General features: G+C 53.5%; 5 protein-coding genes across 5 annotated transcripts; 3 read left to right on the top strand and 2 right to left on the bottom strand.

Moving 5' to 3' along the window:
• Positions 1-967: 967 nt before the first annotated feature.
• BO82DRAFT_308693 (cysteine hydrolase family protein) lies at positions 968-2,249 on the top strand. The gene is made up of 4 exons (XM_025632324.1): positions 968-1,291; positions 1,391-1,664; positions 1,843-1,910; positions 1,969-2,249. The coding sequence occupies exons 1-4, from the start codon at positions 1,059-1,061 to the stop codon at positions 2,126-2,128; spliced, it is 735 nt and encodes a 244-aa protein (XP_025492702.1). The 5' UTR covers positions 968-1,058; the 3' UTR covers positions 2,129-2,249.
• Positions 2,250-3,115: 866 nt separating this feature from the next.
• On the bottom strand, positions 3,116-4,352 carry BO82DRAFT_353723 (uncharacterized protein). The gene has a single exon (XM_025635033.1). The coding sequence runs from the start codon at positions 4,213-4,215 to the stop codon at positions 3,319-3,321; it is 897 nt and encodes a 298-aa protein (XP_025492701.1). The 5' UTR covers positions 4,216-4,352; the 3' UTR covers positions 3,116-3,318.
• A 2,292-nt stretch (positions 4,353-6,644) lies between these two features.
• BO82DRAFT_62909 (putative protein kinase) lies at positions 6,645-8,884 on the top strand. Its single transcript, XM_025641406.1, has 2 exons — positions 6,645-8,228; positions 8,286-8,884. The coding sequence occupies exons 1-2, from the start codon at positions 6,740-6,742 to the stop codon at positions 8,831-8,833; spliced, it is 2,037 nt and encodes a 678-aa protein (XP_025492700.1). The 5' UTR covers positions 6,645-6,739; the 3' UTR covers positions 8,834-8,884.
• A 1,715-nt stretch (positions 8,885-10,599) lies between these two features.
• Positions 10,600-14,388, top strand: BO82DRAFT_374006 (MFS general substrate transporter; the record flags this gene model as incomplete). The annotated part of the gene is made up of 6 exons (XM_025637394.1): positions 10,600-11,062; positions 11,219-11,465; positions 11,581-12,499; positions 13,069-13,225; positions 13,260-13,500; positions 13,626-14,388. The coding sequence occupies 6 exons, from the start codon at positions 10,600-10,602 to the stop codon at positions 14,386-14,388; spliced, it is 2,790 nt and encodes a 929-aa protein (XP_025492699.1).
• A 937-nt stretch (positions 14,389-15,325) lies between these two features.
• BO82DRAFT_431716 (uncharacterized protein) lies at positions 15,326-18,625 on the bottom strand. Its single transcript, XM_025640732.1, has 5 exons — positions 18,549-18,625; positions 18,362-18,469; positions 17,623-18,302; positions 17,337-17,558; positions 15,326-17,283 (listed from the first exon to the last, which is right to left on the bottom strand). The coding sequence occupies exons 1-5, from the start codon at positions 18,555-18,557 to the stop codon at positions 15,672-15,674; spliced, it is 2,631 nt and encodes an 876-aa protein (XP_025492698.1). The 5' UTR covers positions 18,558-18,625; the 3' UTR covers positions 15,326-15,671.
• Between the last annotated feature and the right edge of the window lie 87 nt (positions 18,626-18,712).

The following is an 18,712-nucleotide window of genomic DNA, read 5'->3' as shown; positions in this document are numbered from 1 at the left end:
CCGATGCATCTATGCATCGTTCCATGGTCTAGCATTGTGTAATGTGGGCAACCCTGGCAGCTATTGTCAAATTGTCTGTGTTAGTGAGTTATCTGAAGTGTATCAATGTCTATATTAGCAATATTTTGTCTGGAATCGTGATGAAGGCCTGCAGGGTTTCTCCTGCGTCGACCCGCTGATTATGTCCACCACTCGAGCCACTTCACTGCTACACATGACACAAGAGCCCTACAATTCAAATCAGCTTTTCAGCATCGGGGAGCATGAAGTCTTCAACAATGAATTAGGGCCAACTGCCATGCACGTAGCGTACCATCCTGACGGCAGGATACACATTCAGCGACAAAAGCTCGGCCAATTCTCTTCAACAATCACTTCTCTCATCACGACGAGTAGCTGTCGTCATCGCAACTGTCAATGGCAGTCATACACTGCGAAAGCCATCCTACCTGACATTCATGAATGCTCACGGGCGACGTACAAGGCTAATCCGACAATTGCATGTGTCGAAGTGAGACGTCATACAGACAAGGATGACCGCATGGCCATTTCACTTGCATCAAACTACCCGAGCGCAAATTTCTCGTCTAAAGATGCAAGCCATGAGATTGTCTGTCGAAAGGTGGCTGGCTGGCTGGCTGGCTTGGACTAGGTCACAAACGCTAAGCAATTTTTCAGTCCCGCCCGCCGCAATAATCTACCATACTCCAGCCCAATAGCGACAGACCTTGAAGAAACAATTACTCGGGCACAAGCGTTGGCACTGCAATTGCAACAGTCTCACCGACTATGTGAGCCACTGAAAGTGCGGGGACCAACTGGGATCGCTCCTAACCAGATGGTTCCCGCGTTTGGATCCAACATAACTCGCTAACGCTTGTCAGGAAATAGTGTTGGATGATGTGAGCGAGGTGGAGAAAGTCGGAAACATGTTGCGCGGAGAAAGGCCAGCGAATTCTCCAGCTAAATACCCCCTCGATGCGCGTTCCGTCCTTATTCTGGGTTGACCTGGAATTCTCCGCTCATTGCACTCGGACCGCCGTACAATCGCAACAATCATGCTCAAACACACCCTCGCGTCTCTGGCCCTCTTCGCGGCAGGAGCCTTCACGGCCACGACCAGTCCCGGTTACTCATGGAGCATCCCTTCGACCGTCAGCGGGGACTCACTCTCGTTCGGAGAGCATTATGCGGTGTTGAATCTCGATCTGATCGATGTAGTGGTGTCGTATGTGAACACTACTGCCGCCGGAGCGAGCTGGATCAACAACACGGCGCGGTGGATTGACGCGTGGGTTGCACTTCTGTCCATGGACTGTCTAGGTTGAGGACGGCGCTTGAGAGAAGCCACGACGAGCACTGTGCAGTAGACAAAGCTGACAGCCAGCAGCGTTCATAAGCAGTCGCCCCGGCCCTTGAGCATCTTCACCCGGATCTACTTCGCCAACACGCAGCGACCCGAAATCAGTGCCAACGACCCCTTTGCGGATGCCGTGTCCCTCCTCGGCAACATCACGGAGTCGAGCCCTGAGGGACAGATCTACCCTGCTTTCCGGCCTCTAGATAACTGGGACGTGGTGTTGCAGAAGGTGCGGTACTACGCCGGTGCAGGCAACTCGCTAGAGGAGATCCTCGCCAGCCAGAAGATCGACACGGTGATTCTGGTGAGTGATTCTAGTGTCCTCTGGCCCTGAATGGCAATCAATCGGAGGGGTGGACCCCCCTTGTTTAGCGCTCCGGCTAGTGCTTCATTAGTGCTTGTGGTCCCGGATCGACCACGACTTTTCTGTTTTGTTTTGTTGGTTGGTTGGATAGCACTAACGCGCTGGTCCGATTTTCTAGTCTGGGATTCGCACATCGGGGGTTGTGCTGAGCACCGCTCTTCGTCTATTCGATCTCAATTACAAGGTGTAAGTCCGATTGCGTTTTGTGTCGTGACAATGAGGCGACTGATAGCTTTCGCTCTAGATATGTTATCTCGAACGATACCATCGAGACTCCCTCGACCTACGCGTCCCAGATCCAGCAGACGATCTTGCAGGGCATTCTGCCAGGCAATCCTATCGACGTCATCACGATCGAGCAGGCCATCGCCGCGTTGAATCGGTCGGGTCCGGCTATATACTAGTTTCGACTCAATTTGTATCAGCGGATGGCTGATGGGTTCGATTATCCAATGACATGTACTGTATACATCAGAGCAGAGATGAACTGAGACGATGTTCGATGATTTTAGATAGCAATTCGAGTCTAGCCCGAGATCTCCCCTTGAGGGTCTCTATAAGAGACAGAGCGCGACTTGCGGAAATATGCATAGGCGACGTGGTAGGGAAAGTAATCCAAGGTAATTCCCGAAAAAGGGGAAAGATCGACCAAAAGAAAAGAGATAAGGAGATAAAAGAGAAAATAGAAAAAGGAATAGAAAGAGAAAAAAAAAAAAAAAAAAAAAAAAAAAACAGGAAGGCAAGCCACAATGCGTGATGCATGCAGTGTCATCACCTGAGGAATAAGTAGCCGAAGTCACGGCAGTAGCTCTGTGCTACCAAATCGTGCAAATTGATTCCAAGATAGACATCCTGACTCGTGTGCAGTGATACTTGCTCTTTCCAATGTTATTGATGCCTTATAACGCGATCTCCGATGGCTCTGAAGATATGAGACTTTGAAACCTGGTTAATATCAATCGTGGTCTGACTTTCGGCACAGCCTACAATCGAGTATTTGGTAAGGTTGTTGGCGCCCAGGCCTCGACCGAAGCTTATCGCTCATAAGCGCGGTTGTGATTACATTCTGGTTCCGTCCAATCCACACTATCTTCATCCTCTCCAGGCTTTAGCGCAATTCGAGGTTCGGGGTCGTCTCGCCATCGTACACGATAGAAATGACACTGTGTGAAGGGTCTAAACTCGGAAGGATCAAGTCGATGGTGTATAATTTTACTGAAGTATGGTCATGGTCAGTCACTGAGTCTGTTTGCGCTACTCCGTAGTCGATTTTACAAGCAGATTGCTGTGTTACCTTGTCCTGCCTGCCTACTATAAGGACTCCAGAAGTAGCTGATATCAATTGCCCTGATATTTGAGCCCGAGCCTACATTTACCTCGTCCTTTCCTCCCGATACTTGCAACGAGTCATTCCATTTTCATTCCCAATAATACCACTTTTGTATTCATTAACACCAGCTAATCATTTCTCAGAAGCCCTTCTCAGGCCACCCGTGTATAACAGTGCGAGATAGGTCTTGAGTAAATATATTCCGCAACCCCAACCACAACACCAGTCCTCCAACCAATCGGGGTACAAAACAACCCCAGGTATCTATTTCACATCCGCATAAACCTCCAACGCATCATGCAACCGCCCAAAGACACCCCCATGCCACCCCTTCACCAACGCCCACTCCTCCTCCGGCAACATGACACTGAACATACGCAACCACGCGCCCACCAGAAAATCCGCATAACACGCGCTCACGCCGCGCACAAACGGGCCCTCGGGATTCTGCACGAACAACTCCGCAATCGCCCCCAGCGTCTTTTCGAACGACAGGATCATATTGTGGCGGTACTCCCCTTCGCATTTGAAATCCTCCCAGCTCGTCATCGGCGCGCCCGCCAGCTGCGCCCGCCGCACGAACTCCGCCTTGGTCGTCGCCTCCGTCGCCGGGTCGAAGGGGAACCCCTGCACGGTCAGCTGGGTGTGCGCCGTGAACGCCGCGTCGACGTGCACGTTGAACCGGGCGTATGCGGCCAGCGCGGGGTTGTTGGCGTTGCACTCGGAGAGCGGGACGATGGGCGGCGGGTCCAGCGGGAAGGTGTAGTCCAGGGGTTGGGTAGGGAAGAGGTCGCCGCTGCCGGCAGTTGGGTAGGTGGCTTGGAGGTAGGCGGCGATGTCGAAGGAGTCCCCAAGTAAAGTGTTGGTGGTGGGGTCGTGGAGGATCGGCAGGGTGTAGAAGTCGCTGCCGTCGGCGAATTGGCGGCACGCGGGCACGTTCAGGCTCTTGCGCACGCTGGCGACCTCCGGCAGCGGCACCCAGGTGGTCTTGTACGGCAGGTTCTTGAAGTTCAGCGTGAACCGAGTTTTCCAGGGGTTCGGGGAGCAGGCATTCTTCTCTGCAGGAGGGCGGGTGGCGATGTCGTAGAAGGTTAGGGGGGTGGAGGGCTTGGTTGTTGTGGATGTCGTGGTGGTGGTGGTGGTGGTGGTGGTTAGTGGCATTTTGCGGGAGATAGTGATAGTTGAGATGGATTGATAGAAGGAAGTAATGCGGCTTTGCGTCTTTAGGCTGGATATGGTGGCTTTGAGCAGATCAATGGTCTAATAGTGCTGATTAGGATATGTTTATATACTTGCTTACCCCAGGTGGACTGTTTAGCTTGTAGCTTGTAGCTACGGGACTCTTCACGGTAGCTCACACTGATGTGGGGTAACTCAGAGTGACGCATGTTGACTCATTATGAGTGGTCGGCATTGACTTTACATAAACTTTTCTGTTTGCGGTGGTTCAGCATAATGCAGCAATCACCTTCTACTCTTTCGAGTGCAATCCTTACCCACTATTCTTATTATAGTACCTAGTCATACTTATAGTAATGCCTTCCGTGGACAATCGGTGCCAGGTTGCCCTATACACCATTTGTTAGTAGACGACGTGCTAGCATCGTAGTACTAGTGATCTGAATCGGCCGTTTGTCTCGGAGTCTCTGTGCATCTATCTCATATCAAACTGGCTGGATGCATAAGCATGCTGTATACTCCGTACTCTGTAAAAATTGGCCTGAAGCGACCGTGAGAAAGTCTGCAGTACAAATCTCTGATGCGCGAAGGAAAGATGAAACCTGTTGAACAGGAAACCGCCTTCCCCTTCCGTTGGCTTACGTATCCTGGCAGCACTGCAGGAGGATCGGCTCCATGACCCTGAAACGGGATAAGGAAACGCAGAGCAGCAGGGGGGATGCGATTGCTTCCACCTTTCCCACTGGTCAAAGTCTACAACTTTAGTGCCGACGCTAAGGTAGCGTGGCCGCCGATGATGATGTGCACAGTGCGTCAAATGACCTTGGGCTGAAAAAGTAATAAAATGAGGGTATTATCGCTGTCCACTAGTTAAATGAGATTTGGGCTGGTCCCGCGCCGCGGTTAGTCAAAAGGCTGCGACCGGACCAGAGACGCGAAAAATGCATTTAGATTAAGGAGAACCAGGTCGACGGGGCTTCCGCGGCCAATTGCGCGACGAGAGATGTCAGTGCGAAGTGCAGGGCAGGGCATTTCTTTATACATAACATGAATGCACTGTACGGCATTGACAGTGCATCCTCACGGAGATTTCTCTGCAGCGCCCGTCTGTATCACGATCTGCCAGATCGCCACTGTAATGACAGGTAAAGCGGCGATGCATCCATTTAACGCATACTGCTGACGGACGTTCAGCATGGTGGAATTGAATTTGCCCTCCCATTCTGGGATTTGGTATTGACACTCTTCCGGTTAGAGAGGCTTGTCGTCAAACCTTAGGTAAGGAAAAGGACGCTCAAGCGGGTTCAATCTCCGCAGTTCATTTCGGCGATGCAAGGCACATGACGAGGAAACTCTGGATTGTTTCCAAGTTAGGTAAACGCTGAGGGCGACTTCGGAGTCGTGGGATGAATGCATGCTTCACATTGGAACCTTATTAGCAGAATGTGATTACTACTCAGCCATTCGGATAGTGAAGAAGAGAGGGAGAGATAGAGAGATCTGTTGATCTATTGATCTATCGATCTATCGACGGAGTAAGCTCGACTTATCTTTTATGCCGCGGCCGTCGCAAACAATCCGGACCGAGCGACGGAGTAGATAAGTGGCTGGCCCTGGTCCTTGACTCAGGAAATGATAGATAGGGTCAATTCACCGGACTTGTCTCTGAACTCTTCCAGTTCCTTTACTTGAACAGGCAAGATCCGATCCTCCTTCTGGGCCTTCCGCCAACGGTATTACTTGATGCGGGGTAGCGTCTTTCCTCGTGGAGGCTAGACTTGTGTGAGCTAGGCTCAAAGCAGGCAAGTGTTATCAGCTGACCCCCGCGTGGATTTTTCGTTCCGTTGCAGGGCAGCGTCATCATCGAAACTGGAACGAGATTCTCCGCTTCTTATTAGAGCTTGCTTGCGCGCTCTTGCTTGCTCTTGCTTGCTCTTGCTTGCTTGCTTGCTTGCTTGCTTCTCATGCTTGCTGGGGCTGGCTGTCTTGCTTACTTACTAACCTTGGGTTACTTGCTTCTTCCTGCTTGCCTCTTGCCGTTCTCTAACTTGCTTGCTCTTGCGCTTGCTCATACTCTTGCTCACTTGTCCTGGGTTAGAAGACTTTCCTATTCCCGTTTATCCCCCCGGGCCCCCTCTTCCTCTTTCTTTCTCTACTCTCTCTCTCATTCTCTTCACTCTCCCCCTCCTATTCCATTCACTCCTATTCTTCCTATTCTTCTTTCTCATCTTATTGTCCCTCTGTCTCCTAAAACAATATCCACAATACCTTCTCTTGACTTGCTCCTATCTAAGTGGTATCCTCCCGAGCTCTAGTGCCAAATTCGACGGGCTTTGCTTAAGCTTGATCCGAGGGATTTTTCGTTTCTGGGCAGCCCCGACCTTACCCGCAATTCTAGTACTGCCATTGCGCGCCGTCGCAACTCCCGCTCGGGCGATTGATTGCAGAACCGCAATTCGAACCATACCATAGATCTCAAACCAAATTCTCCAATTTAATACGTTCGATGGTCTACTCAGACTACTCTCCACCGACCGAGAGGTCAGGATCTGCAACGACGCCTCAATCCGAGTCGCACGAGGCCAACAAATCAACCGGCTCGAGTAACGATGAATTCGATCGGAATGCAGTAATCCCTGCCAAAGGGAGCCTTGACTCCCCTCCTCTATATAGTTTCCAGCCCCCGTCGAACCGCCTTCATGACCCGACTGCCCAGCACAACCCTCACCATCCTCTACCCTCGCTGCAAATACGTACCGATCTGCCAATCTTCAGTCAAATGAGCCCTCCCAGGGACGCTGACACCCTGGTACACCACAGTCTTTCCTCGAGCAGTCTGCCCCGTCGCACCCCTAGTTTACGCGGTCTCTTTGCGGCGCCTCCCAACAGTGGAGGCTCGCTGTCGCCGGCCTCTATAATCTCGTCACCACAATTGGTAGCAATGGGCGACATCACCCCTTTACCGTCGCCCATCAGTGGCATGTCGCCATGGAAACACCCCCGGCGCAATTCTCAATCTCTCTCCCGGACCCCTTCAACGGTCTCACGAAAAGGCTCAAGTCTGAGTCTGCGACTAAGCGATTCATCGCACATGCTCGGAGCTTGTGAAGCCCGACCACGAAGCCGAAACAAACATTACACACTATCGGATAAACTGCACGAATCGCCGCTCGAGTCACCGACGAAAACACGGGCCGAATCCGCTCCCAAGCACGCGCGCAACCGCAGTTTGAGCGAATATGTCCCCCCAGGCCGAAGTGTGCCTGTTAAACCACGACCCATTGTGGTCTCGGGAACCGGCGCGCCACACGGGATCTCCACCTCCACCAGCACAGACTCAAACGCGCACAACCTCCATCGGGAGCAATACTTGGCCGTACATCGTGGAATCGCATTGCCGACCGTTCGCCCGCCAAGTCCGCCACGCAGTAGCCGCAGTGGGCTCGATGAAGATGACGGTGGACCTGTTATTACACCTGTCCCTGACACTGCGGATGAGATATACTCGGTGCGTTCTGTGCGCACTCAGCAACGCCGGAAATATCGCAAACTTCGTCAACTGGGTCATGGAACGTTCAGCCAAGTCAGTCTAGCCATGCGCGTGGAGACGCGCGATAGCGACCCATCACAATACGGCTCTAGTTTGCAGGACTTGAACCTCGCGACCCAGAAGTTGGTCGCGGTCAAGATTATCGAGTATGGACCGGCGGGAGGCGCGGACGAAGAGCGCTTGGAGGTTTCTCTTAAGCGCGAGGTGGAGATCCTTAAATCAGTCAATCATCCCTCGTTGGTTCAGCTGAAAGCCTTTGGCAGCGACGAGAAACGCGCACTACTCGTCCTCGACTATTGTCCAGGCGGAGACCTCTTCGATGTGGCCTCTTCCAGCAACCGGCCTTTGAGTCCCCCTGTGATTCGTCGCATGTTTGCCGAATTGGTAGCAGCCGTTCGCTACCTACACGAGCACTACATTGTGCACCGTGATATCAAGCTAGAGAGTGAGTATTCCGGACTTGTTACATAGTGCGAGGCCTAACTTGTCTTCCCACTTGTAGACGTTCTTGTCAATCTGCCTGTCGCCGCGATGGATACGATCAGCGACTGGCGCACATACGATCGAGCAATCGTGACCCTCAGCGATTTGGGTCTATCCCGACGGATACCCGAGCCTCCGGAAAGCCCACTTCTGCAGACCCGGTGTGGCAGCGAGGATTATGCGGCGCCAGAGATCTTGATGGGCCAATCGTACGATGGACGGTCAACAGATGCGTGGGCGTTGGGCGTGTTACTGTATGCGATGATGGAGAATCGGCTGCCATTCGACGCCTTGCCGGGTACTCGAGGTGACCCAGCGAAATTGCGCGCACGGACACCTCATCGCATTGCGCGGGTGGAGTGGTCCTGGTATCGGTATGCGGACAGTGACGGCGAGTGGGATCCTGTCAAGGGCAGCGATCTGGAAGGCGCGCGAGAATGTGTGGAGGGACTCTTGAAACGCAACACCAAGAGGAAGAACCTTGACGAGATCGCGTCCTTGCCATGGGTGAAGGACGCAATTGATGTGCCCGGGGGGCTGAAGAGGGGAGACAAAGAAGTGCCCTAGAGCTGGCCTCTTGGATCTGCATATTACCATTCTTATTTTCCTGTTTTAACCATCACTTTTTCCCCTCTTTCTTTTCATATTTTTGTTTTGTGTCTGCATTTATCATGATTTGACGGCGTGACTCCGAGAGACGATCCCAACCGCTAACGACGCGACTTTTGTGATTTTTCTCAGTCTAGACCTCTCTTTTTTTGCCGGAGAGATAGTTGCCACAACGAAGTTATAGGCATTAGACTTATTGAGCCATGCTGCTATTAGTGTAACCCGGTCGAGCGTTCCGTTCTCAATCACCATTAATTGTACTGGTTAATATATATTAGTTTGGGTTACTTCCAGCCCGGAAGACACCGGGAAGAATGGGAAGAGACATCATTCTTGAGGCAGTTATCGGTCACGATAGGGCATTGTATGCACATTCCAAGGCTGCCCATGAAGTAAATCCATTGATTAATGCACATGTAGAGATCTATATGTGTCTAATCCCCTCTGGCAGAAAGTCTCATCTGTTTTATGTTAGAGGAGGCATTTGTGGCTGGCTGGCTGGAGCTGGAGCATCCCGATAGAACGTTGAGTCTGGAAGCGGCCAGACAGTCGGATGGAATGTTTGGCAGGGCAGAATTACCCGGGCGGTGGAGTCCACATCGATTCGGATTAGGATTAGCGGCCTCTGAGTGGGCTGGTATCGCATGGAGATTGCTGAGTCAGGATCAGCCCCTGGAAAGACCACCCTTGAAATCAGTGGCATCGATCATTTCAGTCCAATGAAGAATCTCGCTTCGATCAGCAGCCTGATCGACTGGGTCAGGGTGGTTTGCAGGCAGCATGGTTTTCCCATTGAACAAATACTTTATACGAGAATGTTCATACTGTACCGATCTCGCAGCCTGGAGTGCTCTACCTCCCTCTGGGTAAGCACTGCACTCGCGGAAGGCTGCCTGAGTTGATGCCTTGGCTGCCTGCCGTACGCATCCGAGGACGCGCCAGCTCCGCATCATCAGTACTACTTACTGTACGGTATATTCATCCACGGCCATGTTCTGTTTCGTCTGGACCACACCGCATCCGTCACAATCACTCTCACAATTGACAAAAGATGCTACACTCTATTGCTCCTGAGGCTCCCACCGGTTCTCTGGGAATCTCAGAGGTGCTAATGCCCTTCCTGCCGAGAGCAAGGGCTCTCTTCCGCCCCAAAAAGTCGGTCTCAAAATAGGAGAACCGGCCCCATTTCGGGATTGGCAGCTAGTCTGCCATAGGTGGTGTTAGGAGTATTGAGCACGCCGGCAGTGGAGTCTTATCTGAATGTACTGTACCTTCTGGTACTGGCAATTATAATAAGAACAAAACTGGACCTGGCATTTCCCGCTTGGCGGAGACTGGGGCCGGGGCTGGGCTGCTGTTTTATACTGAAATATGCACCCTGACTGTTCCCTTTTCTCTTTCTCTTTCTGAACTCCCTATCCCGGAGGTTTCATCTTCAATTTGCTTCCCTCACTCCCCACCTCCTCTCTCCCTCTCCCCTCTGTCCTCTGAATATCCCTCCCCCCTCCCCCTTCTCTCCCAAGTTTCCCCAAAAATGGCTCAATTTGAGTATTTGCGTGACTAGATGGATAGATTTTGAAATTTTGTCCACATGTAAAATTGTTTCCTCTTCCTTCGTATATATACAAAAAATCCTTCTTTCCTTTTCACCACACGTCCCCCCTTCTCCCTCTCTCTATCCGATCCGGACGGGCCATGGTCCCATAGGAGCTGAGAGAAAAGCCATGTCGACCCCGTTCAAAGAATCCCTCGACCGCGAGGATGCCCCGTTCCTGGCTGCTGCGGCTGCTGCTGCTGCTGCCGACGTCGCCTCCGATTCCAACGTTCACCGGACCAACGCAGCCCACAAGCACAATGAAGATGGGGATGAGGGTATGGACCCACTCCACCACCACGACGACGAAGAAGAGGATGAGGACGTCAAACTGCTCAACAAGAAAATCCGCTTTCGACTCATGGTGACCTTGTTTGCCATGATCCTCGCCGTCGAGGTCGGCATCTGCATGTCCAACGGGCCCGTCACCCGCATCTTCGAGTCGATCGCCTGTCGCGAGTACTATGCGCAGTACGATCCCACGCAAATCGGCGCCAACGGGCAGGTCGACGAGGATCTGTGCAAGATCAAGGAGGTCCAGCAGGATCTGGCCGCCGTGAAGGGGTATATGGAGTTCTTCGATGGGACTTTGAGTATGTGTTTCATGATTCTGCCTAATAACCCTTGGATCGGAGCCTCTCTTTCTCCCTCTGTTGTCTCTTGTTGTCATTTACACACATCACCTTGTTGCCGAATGGTTTTGACTGTTGATGCGCGTGTGAATCTTCTTGCTTATGTCCTTTCTGCAGGTGCTATCTTGGCAATCCCCTATGGTCTGATGGCAGACCGATTAGGCCGGAAATCCACCATCTGTTTGAGCATTCCAGGCTTCGTTCTCAATTGCCTCATGCAGCTGGCTGTGATGTGGTTCCCGGATACTTTCCCCCTGCGAACCGTGTGGGCGTCGTCGTTGGCCTGGCTGCTGGGCGGGGGACCGGTCGTCGCGTTTGCGATTATCTGGACGATGATGTCGGATGTCTCGACTGAGGAAGAACGGTATGCTTGTTGCGATTGGTTGGAGTTGCGTGCGTGTTTTTGCTGATTAGTTCGTCAGAGCGGCGATTTTTTTCAAGTTCGGGGTGGCGGGTATGGGGGCCGATTTCGCGTCCAGCGCGGCCAGCTCGTGGCTGATGGCCCTCGATCCGTGGTTGCCGCTACTGCTGGGATGGGCACTCGCTATTATTGGGATGTTCTTCGCCTTGTCGTTACCAGAGACGATGGGCGCTTCCCCAGGGCGTGGTTCGAAGAAGTCGAATAACCTGGAACTCGGACAGATTTTCTCCAGCCACGCCGAGTATAAATCCGTCCCGAGCAAAGAGCAGGAGCAGGAGGTATCCAGTGATGACGAGGACTCTGCTCCTGGGGAGTCGCATGTCGATGAGAAGAACGGCGCAGCCACCGCTACCGCTACCAGACGAACCGTCTTCGCCGCGGTGAAACGCCGAGTCCAGGCCTATTTCGCGCCCTATGCCTTCATCGTCCAAAACCGCCAGATCATGCTCCTCCTGACGGCGTTCCTTGTCTACCGACTCAGCCGCGGCTCGTCCTGGTTCCTGGTGCAGTACATCTCCACCCGCTTCAAGTGGACCCTGGCAGAAGCCAACTTCCTCATGTCCTTCAAGCCGGCCCTGACCATCCCGCTGTTCCTCTTCGTGCTCCCCGCCATCTCGCGACGCCTGCTCAAGTCCATGAAGCCCACGCAGAAGGACCTGACCCTGATGCGTATTAGCATCGTGTTCTTGGCGGTCGGGACCCTGGGGATCGGGCTCTCGAGCCACGTGTACATGCTGATTCCGAGCCTGCTGCTGCAGACCTCCGGGTCCGGGTTCGTCTTCCTGACGCGATCGCTGATCACGACGCTGGTGAGACGGGAGGAGACGGCGCGGCTGTTCACGATCATCGAGGTCCTGCAGTCGATGGGCAACGTTATTGCCAGTCTGTCGATCACGACCGTGTTTCAAATCGGGCTGGAGCTGGGAGGGCCGTGGATTGGCCTGGCGTGGATGATGACTGCCACGGCATTCATGATGGTTGGAGTGGCCGTCTATATGTTCCGCTTGCCTCGTTCATGAGAGGCATATTTGATCGACTCGTATTATCCTTCTTGTATAAATGTTGTATAAATTATAAATGGTTTTGAATATAGACACAGATTGTTCATTGGAGTGTCTTGTACCATGTAGGCTCGAGACAAGGCGGTGATGCTGCTGGACGTCATTTGCAGCAGTCATGTCAACCACTTGCCAGTGGGGCTCTAGCCTAGTGTGCTGATATTCAAGAGCATACGTATAGTTTTTCCATCAATGGTAGACACTTATGCCGCGATATTATAGCTATACCGTGACGAACAATGAGCGAGTTGAGAGGTGCAGCTCTCCCGAAAGGGAAATGTGGCTGAGCCTCGGCTTTTCGTCCGGCATCATATGGCAGTTCTCATCCCAAAGGAGGCTAGTGGGATTGTGGACGTTGTGGACATGTGAATTCCACCCAGAGCATCAATCAACTCCAAACTCCAACAGTTGAGCTCAACCAGCTTTACCCCTCGACCCTCTCTCTTTCTTACTCGAGGTCCATACCCAGCTTTGGTCTTACTTCTTAGACAAGGCACACTGCTGGTAATGTGCTAGCACATGGCCAAATCGGCGATCACACAACCTCCTCCATCACCCACCACGCACCACCCTCCCTCCTCCTACTGAACCATGGAGAAATTCACTCAATTCCGAGATCGAGGTCAGCATTCCGTACCTGTCTCGGTATCTGCCGGGCTCACAGTTTGACTTTTGCCAGGCTCGGGCATCGCACCCTTCCTCCCCATCCCTCCGCAGCCCATCAGCTACCTCCAAATCCCCGTCCGCATTGTCCTGTTCTGGATCCGACTGCCGCTCTTTGTGTTCGCCTGCCTGAGTTACTTCCTGGTGCTACAATGGCTTCCGATCGGATCGCTGGGCAAGAAGGCCTCCCTCTGGTGCATCCTGGGGATACCTAGTATATGGTGGATTGATCTGCAGGTCGACGGCGTGCGAAAAGGGTGAGTGCAAGCAAAATCGGCCATGTCTTTCAAAATCCGCCAAATCTCCTCCACCGGAGCCTACACCAACATCCCACACACACATCAATGAATCCCACTGAGCCCTCGATTCCCACGGCCTCTAGATCCCTGCACCGACAAGACCAGACCCGCCTCCCCGGCCCGCGCTCCATCATCGCCTCCTCCTTCACCTCCCCGATCGACCCGCTGTACCTGGCCGCGATCTTCGACCCGATCTTCACCGCATGCTACCCCAACACCTCGGAAGTCGAGCAGATCTCGCTCTTTCAAGCGATCCTGCGCGCCTTCGGCGCCCCGCAGCCCACCGCACCTGCGGCCCGCAAGCTCACCACCCTCGACGCCCTCCTCCGCAAGTACCCCGGCCGCGCCCTCGTCACTTTCCCGGAGTGCACGACCACCAACGGCCGTGCCATCCTGCCCCTCAGCCCGGCGCTGCTCGCCGTCCCGCCCGCCACCAAGATCTACCCCATCAGTCTCCGCTACACCCCCGTCGACGTCGTCACCCCGCTGCCCGGCAGCTACCTCAGTTTCCTGTGGAACCTGCTGAGCAAACCCACGCACTGCATCCGCGTCCGCATCGCTGGCGGCGTGACCCCCACAGCAACAACAACAACAACAGCCTCCGCTGCATCGACCGGCTCGTCGACCCGCCGCACCAACTACGACACCAACTACCTCGACACCCTGGACGCCTCGACCCGCAGCGCCTCCTCCTCCCCGGAGGCGACGGCTGTCTCCGACGCGGCGCTCCTCGACCACGTCGCCGACTCCCTGGCGCGGTTGGGCCGCGTCAAGCGGGTCGGGCTGGGCGTGAAGGAGAAGGTGGATTTCGTCCGCGTGTGGACGCGGGGCAGGTGGGTGTGGTAGGGCAAGGTAGCCTGGCCCTTGTCTTTCTTCCTTCCTTGCACCAGTGCTGCTTCAAAGCCTACACGCTCCAAAGCCTACGCTCTGAAATGTATTCGGTAACCTCTTAAGGTGGGTTATTGTGGAATGTATTCTTTACTCTTCTTTCCTTCTTTCTCCCAGGTCACGATAGTTCGGTTTTCAGCTCTGGGGATTGTCAGTCCATATGATGGAATGGGATCTGTGGGATGTCGAGTGGGTGGAGGGTTGATAGGGTGGATTGGATGGTCTCCAGCTGGTGGGGACGTGTGAGAATGCATGCGGGTGTCTGTTTTTGTAGTAGTGGCGGTGGACCGCCCATTCCAGGAGTAAATTGGTAGATTCGGGTGTTATCGCCCCTTTCCCAAGGCTATGGCTATGGCTATGGCAGGCAGGCAGGCAGGCAGGCAGGCAGGCAGGCAGGCAGGTGGGTAAGACGGCCGGTAGGTAGGTAGGGACATTCGGGATCAGACGCTGCATGTATGGGTGCGTATATAGAGAGGGTTCGTCCAAGGAGTGTCTATCCATGGCATTGCAACACAAGGTATCGTTGTATATGCACTGAAGTATGTACTACTCTCCGTTTTGATGGTGGATGTACAGTATCTGCGTTAAAGATTGGCCTTCTCTGCTGCTGTGATGGTGGTAGTGATGATGATGATGATGCTGCTCGGATATGGGTACAAGCTGCCGGAGAGCCGAGGGTTTCTCTAAATAGATTTGATGTATATATACACCTCACTAGCGAATCAGGAGAGCCTTCAATCGGGCAGATGACCAGCCAGACAGCCAGACAGCCAGTATATATCGTGCTGTTTGACTGGCGATGTGTTCAACGATTGACGGCGATATAGCAACTCCTAGTAACATTCGTGATTAGTTCTATGCGTTTAGGTAAGGGGACTTGGTATCTGTATGATATGGAAACAAACAACATCCTCTGGAGTCCTTGACTCAAGCTCCCGATTGACCCGGAAATGCTCTTATGCATAAATGTGATGAGAAGAAACACTCTTGATAAAAACATGGCAATACTGTACATCTCCATCCAATCCCCTAGTTTGATATATCCCAGCTTTAACCATGATATACTAAGACAGATACGACGAAAAGACAATACACCACTATGGCCCTTCGAACCAGAACCTTCATCCGCAGATAGAACATACATTTACCCTGGTCACCGTTCATGAGATCTCGTTCACATAGGACCTGCCCAGATTTGTGAACCGGTTGCCTCCCCATTGCTCCGAACTTGTGGCTGAAGTCTATTCTATCTCGACGGGGGCCGCCGCTGGAGCAATCCCTAGACCCGGGTATCCCGCCTCCTCGAATAAGGTTCCGCGTGCCTGAACGATGGCCGAGACCTCGAGGAGAAACTCGTATAACAAAATTACGTTGGTCAGCACGTGGCCCAATGTTGCTTCCTGGTGGTCATCCTCTTCGTCGAGGACGGCCGAGGACGTGGGGGGTTCGTCGGGCGTAGGAACACCTTCGGAAGCCGGAGTTGGGGTTAGGGTCTGGGCGGTGTCGGAACTCCCACCATCAGCTGAGGTGGGCTCAGTTGGGGTGGGTTCTGGTAAGTTGTCGGTGATGACGGGGGCGGTGGTTTCACCGGGGGTAAGAGGAGAGTTCACTGCGAATGGCTGCTCGAGCCGTCGACGGAGTTCGTCGGCAGCATTCTTCCGTGCGACGGAGTTTTCTCGTGGAGGTCGGAATGGGAGGTCTTGGGCGGAGAAAAGGTCCCTGGAACTATTTCGAGTTGGGGAGGGGCTGGCGGTGGCTCGATCGAAGGGTCGACTAGAGGGCCTGCCTCGGGGCGTTGGTGAGCCGTATTCGGATTCAACGCGCGGGGTCGGTCGTTGTGAGGGAGACCGGGTGGGCGGTTGGGAACCCCGTTGTGAACGGTTGGGGGTTTGAGCCGGCTCGTCGTCCTGATGGAGTAGGTCCCGGCGCGCGGCGACAAGGATATCGAAGTCGGGGATCTCCTGACGCCAGGTTTGGATCTTTTGCACGAGCTTCTGAAGGGTCGACTTGAGAGCTGGCATGTCAGCTTGAGCCCACGTTGGCTCTTCATAAGCATGCTTGATTTGGTCGACAAGATCGGATGCGCCTGTTTCTTCCGATGTGTAGACATATTTCGCCGGATCTACTAGAAGCCATCCATCGAGAGATATCAAATGGGATGCAACGATACTTCCCAAGACCTCTGTAAGGGCTAGGTTCACAACTACACTATTGGTGAAGAAGTTTTCGAGGCGGTGGAGTAGCTCGTGCACAATGGGGTCATCCTGTCGAAGTTCGAGAGGAAGGTGGTCTTCTGGGTTGTCCTCCGAAAGGGCCATACAAAGGCGGGATTCTAGGATCGCTAGCCCATCCTTCAGGTAGTTATCATAAGAGTCATTTAATGTCGGATCGTCGACGATTGACGTAGCCATGCCGAGCAGTTCTTGAAGCTCAACGCTGAGAGCGCCAACGGTCCGCTGCTTGGCATATTGACCTGGGACGGTGCGAACCAATGACCGTGCAAAAGAGTGATGTCTCTGTAGCACGACAGTCATGAGACGCAGTGTCGCCAAAGTAGTCTGACGGTTAGCCGACTGGAGTCCAAGCAAAGTCAGGTCGCGCAGGTTGAACAAGGATGGTGAAGGCCTCGCGGCTTCTTCAGAAAACGCAGCCAACACATCCAGCGACTTCCGTCGACTAACAGACATGTCAATTTTGACGGGTTCTGAGTCGGAAGGGGAGGCAAGAAGAAAATGGAGAATCCGGTGCACAAGGTCTTCTTGGTTTACCGACTCTAGGATCCGATAGAGATAGGTAAGTACCGCCGCCGTCGAGCCACCCTCAACATCCGACGATTCGAGCAACGATGGGTACCTGCGGACATACTCAGCATAACAACAAACCATGATGGGTAGATTCTAACTTACAGCAGCTGTTCCAGGAACAGTACCTGGAAATGATCCAACAGTGACCCGTTCACTTCGGCCGACTTGCAGTGGTCGATCGTGTCCTGCCAGAACAGCAGATACGACATAAACGAGTCCATCGACGGGCCGACCAGCGGGGGAAGGGCCGTTTCTTGATTGGCATGGTCCGACAGAGCGACGATATGCGGGATGTTCTCATCTGTGTTCTCAGGGAACGTCAAGCTAAACCGGCATGGTCAGTTGGGCCTAGCAGATCTGCGACACCCCTCCATGATTGCATACGCACCTTCCCAATTGACTGTACAGCGCGCCCAGACCGGTTGCCATCAACGTTGCCAGATCGCTCTCAATCAGCCATCGCTCGAGATTCTTCGACCTCGACGCCGTCTCGATCAGGTAAAGTAGACCGGTGCGGGCGAAATCGCCCGCGCGGCCCGCGTGGTGCACATATTCCACCAGCAGGTAGAACAGCGGAAAGTCATCCTTTCTCATGGCACCGGCGAATTCCGCCCCGTTGGTACTCTGCTGTTCCCGTTCCTGCTCGTCGGATCGGGGCGCGAACCACGCCGGAAGGATGTGGGGCTGCAGGCGGATGTTGTTGGCCACCCCGAACAGAAGCTCGACGAGTCTCCCTTCCACATCTTCCGAGTGCTTGTCCGCCCGGCGGACGAGATCCACCAGCGCTCGCGCGAAGAGACGGTTATCGACCACCCCGTCGACCTCGGAATCGATCAGAGTGTTGAAGAATACGGTCGCGGAGCGGAGCATGCCATCGTCGTAGGAGGAGAGGGCGAGTTTGGTGACGGTGACGAAGATCTGCGAGGAGGAGGCGTATGCGAGGCATGGATGAGGGGCCGGGCCACGGGATTCGTCACTGAGGACGGAAATCAGCCGATCAATGCAGTTGCGCGCGTTGACTGTCGCGGACTGCTCGCCCGATGGAGAATTGCTGGAGCGCCATATTTGCTGGAACGATCAGATCAGCATGGGATCCCGAGCTACTCCTGCCGAAGACGATGGTATACCTGCAGAGTATTACACGTTCGCTTGAACGAGGTCAATCGCTCTGTGGGAGTAGTTGCCCGAAAGCTCTTAGTAGAGAGCGAGCGGGAGCCCCCGATAATACGAGACCACTGCTTTGTATCAGTTTGTTTGGCTTTGACGGAAAGCACGAGGATCTGGAATGGGATACGAGGAAAGAGTCAAACATACAAAGTCCATGATTTTGAAGGACCAGCATGGTACTATGTCTCAAACATGATCAGTCAGGGTGGAGGAGGGGGGGAGGGGATGAAAGTCGGAGAGGGGGAAAGGTTAACAATGTGCAGGAGGAAGGAAAGGGCAGCAGTAGCAGCAGCAGCAATAGTAAGTTGAGT

Source organism: Aspergillus uvarum, assembly GCF_003184745.1.
Source record: "Aspergillus uvarum CBS 121591 unplaced genomic scaffold BO82scaffold_22, whole genome shotgun sequence".
NCBI lineage: Eukaryota > Fungi > Ascomycota > Eurotiomycetes > Eurotiales > Aspergillaceae > Aspergillus > Aspergillus uvarum.
The sequence above is the reverse complement of the archived record's forward strand: the minus strand, read 5'-3'. Positions and strand labels throughout refer to the sequence as shown.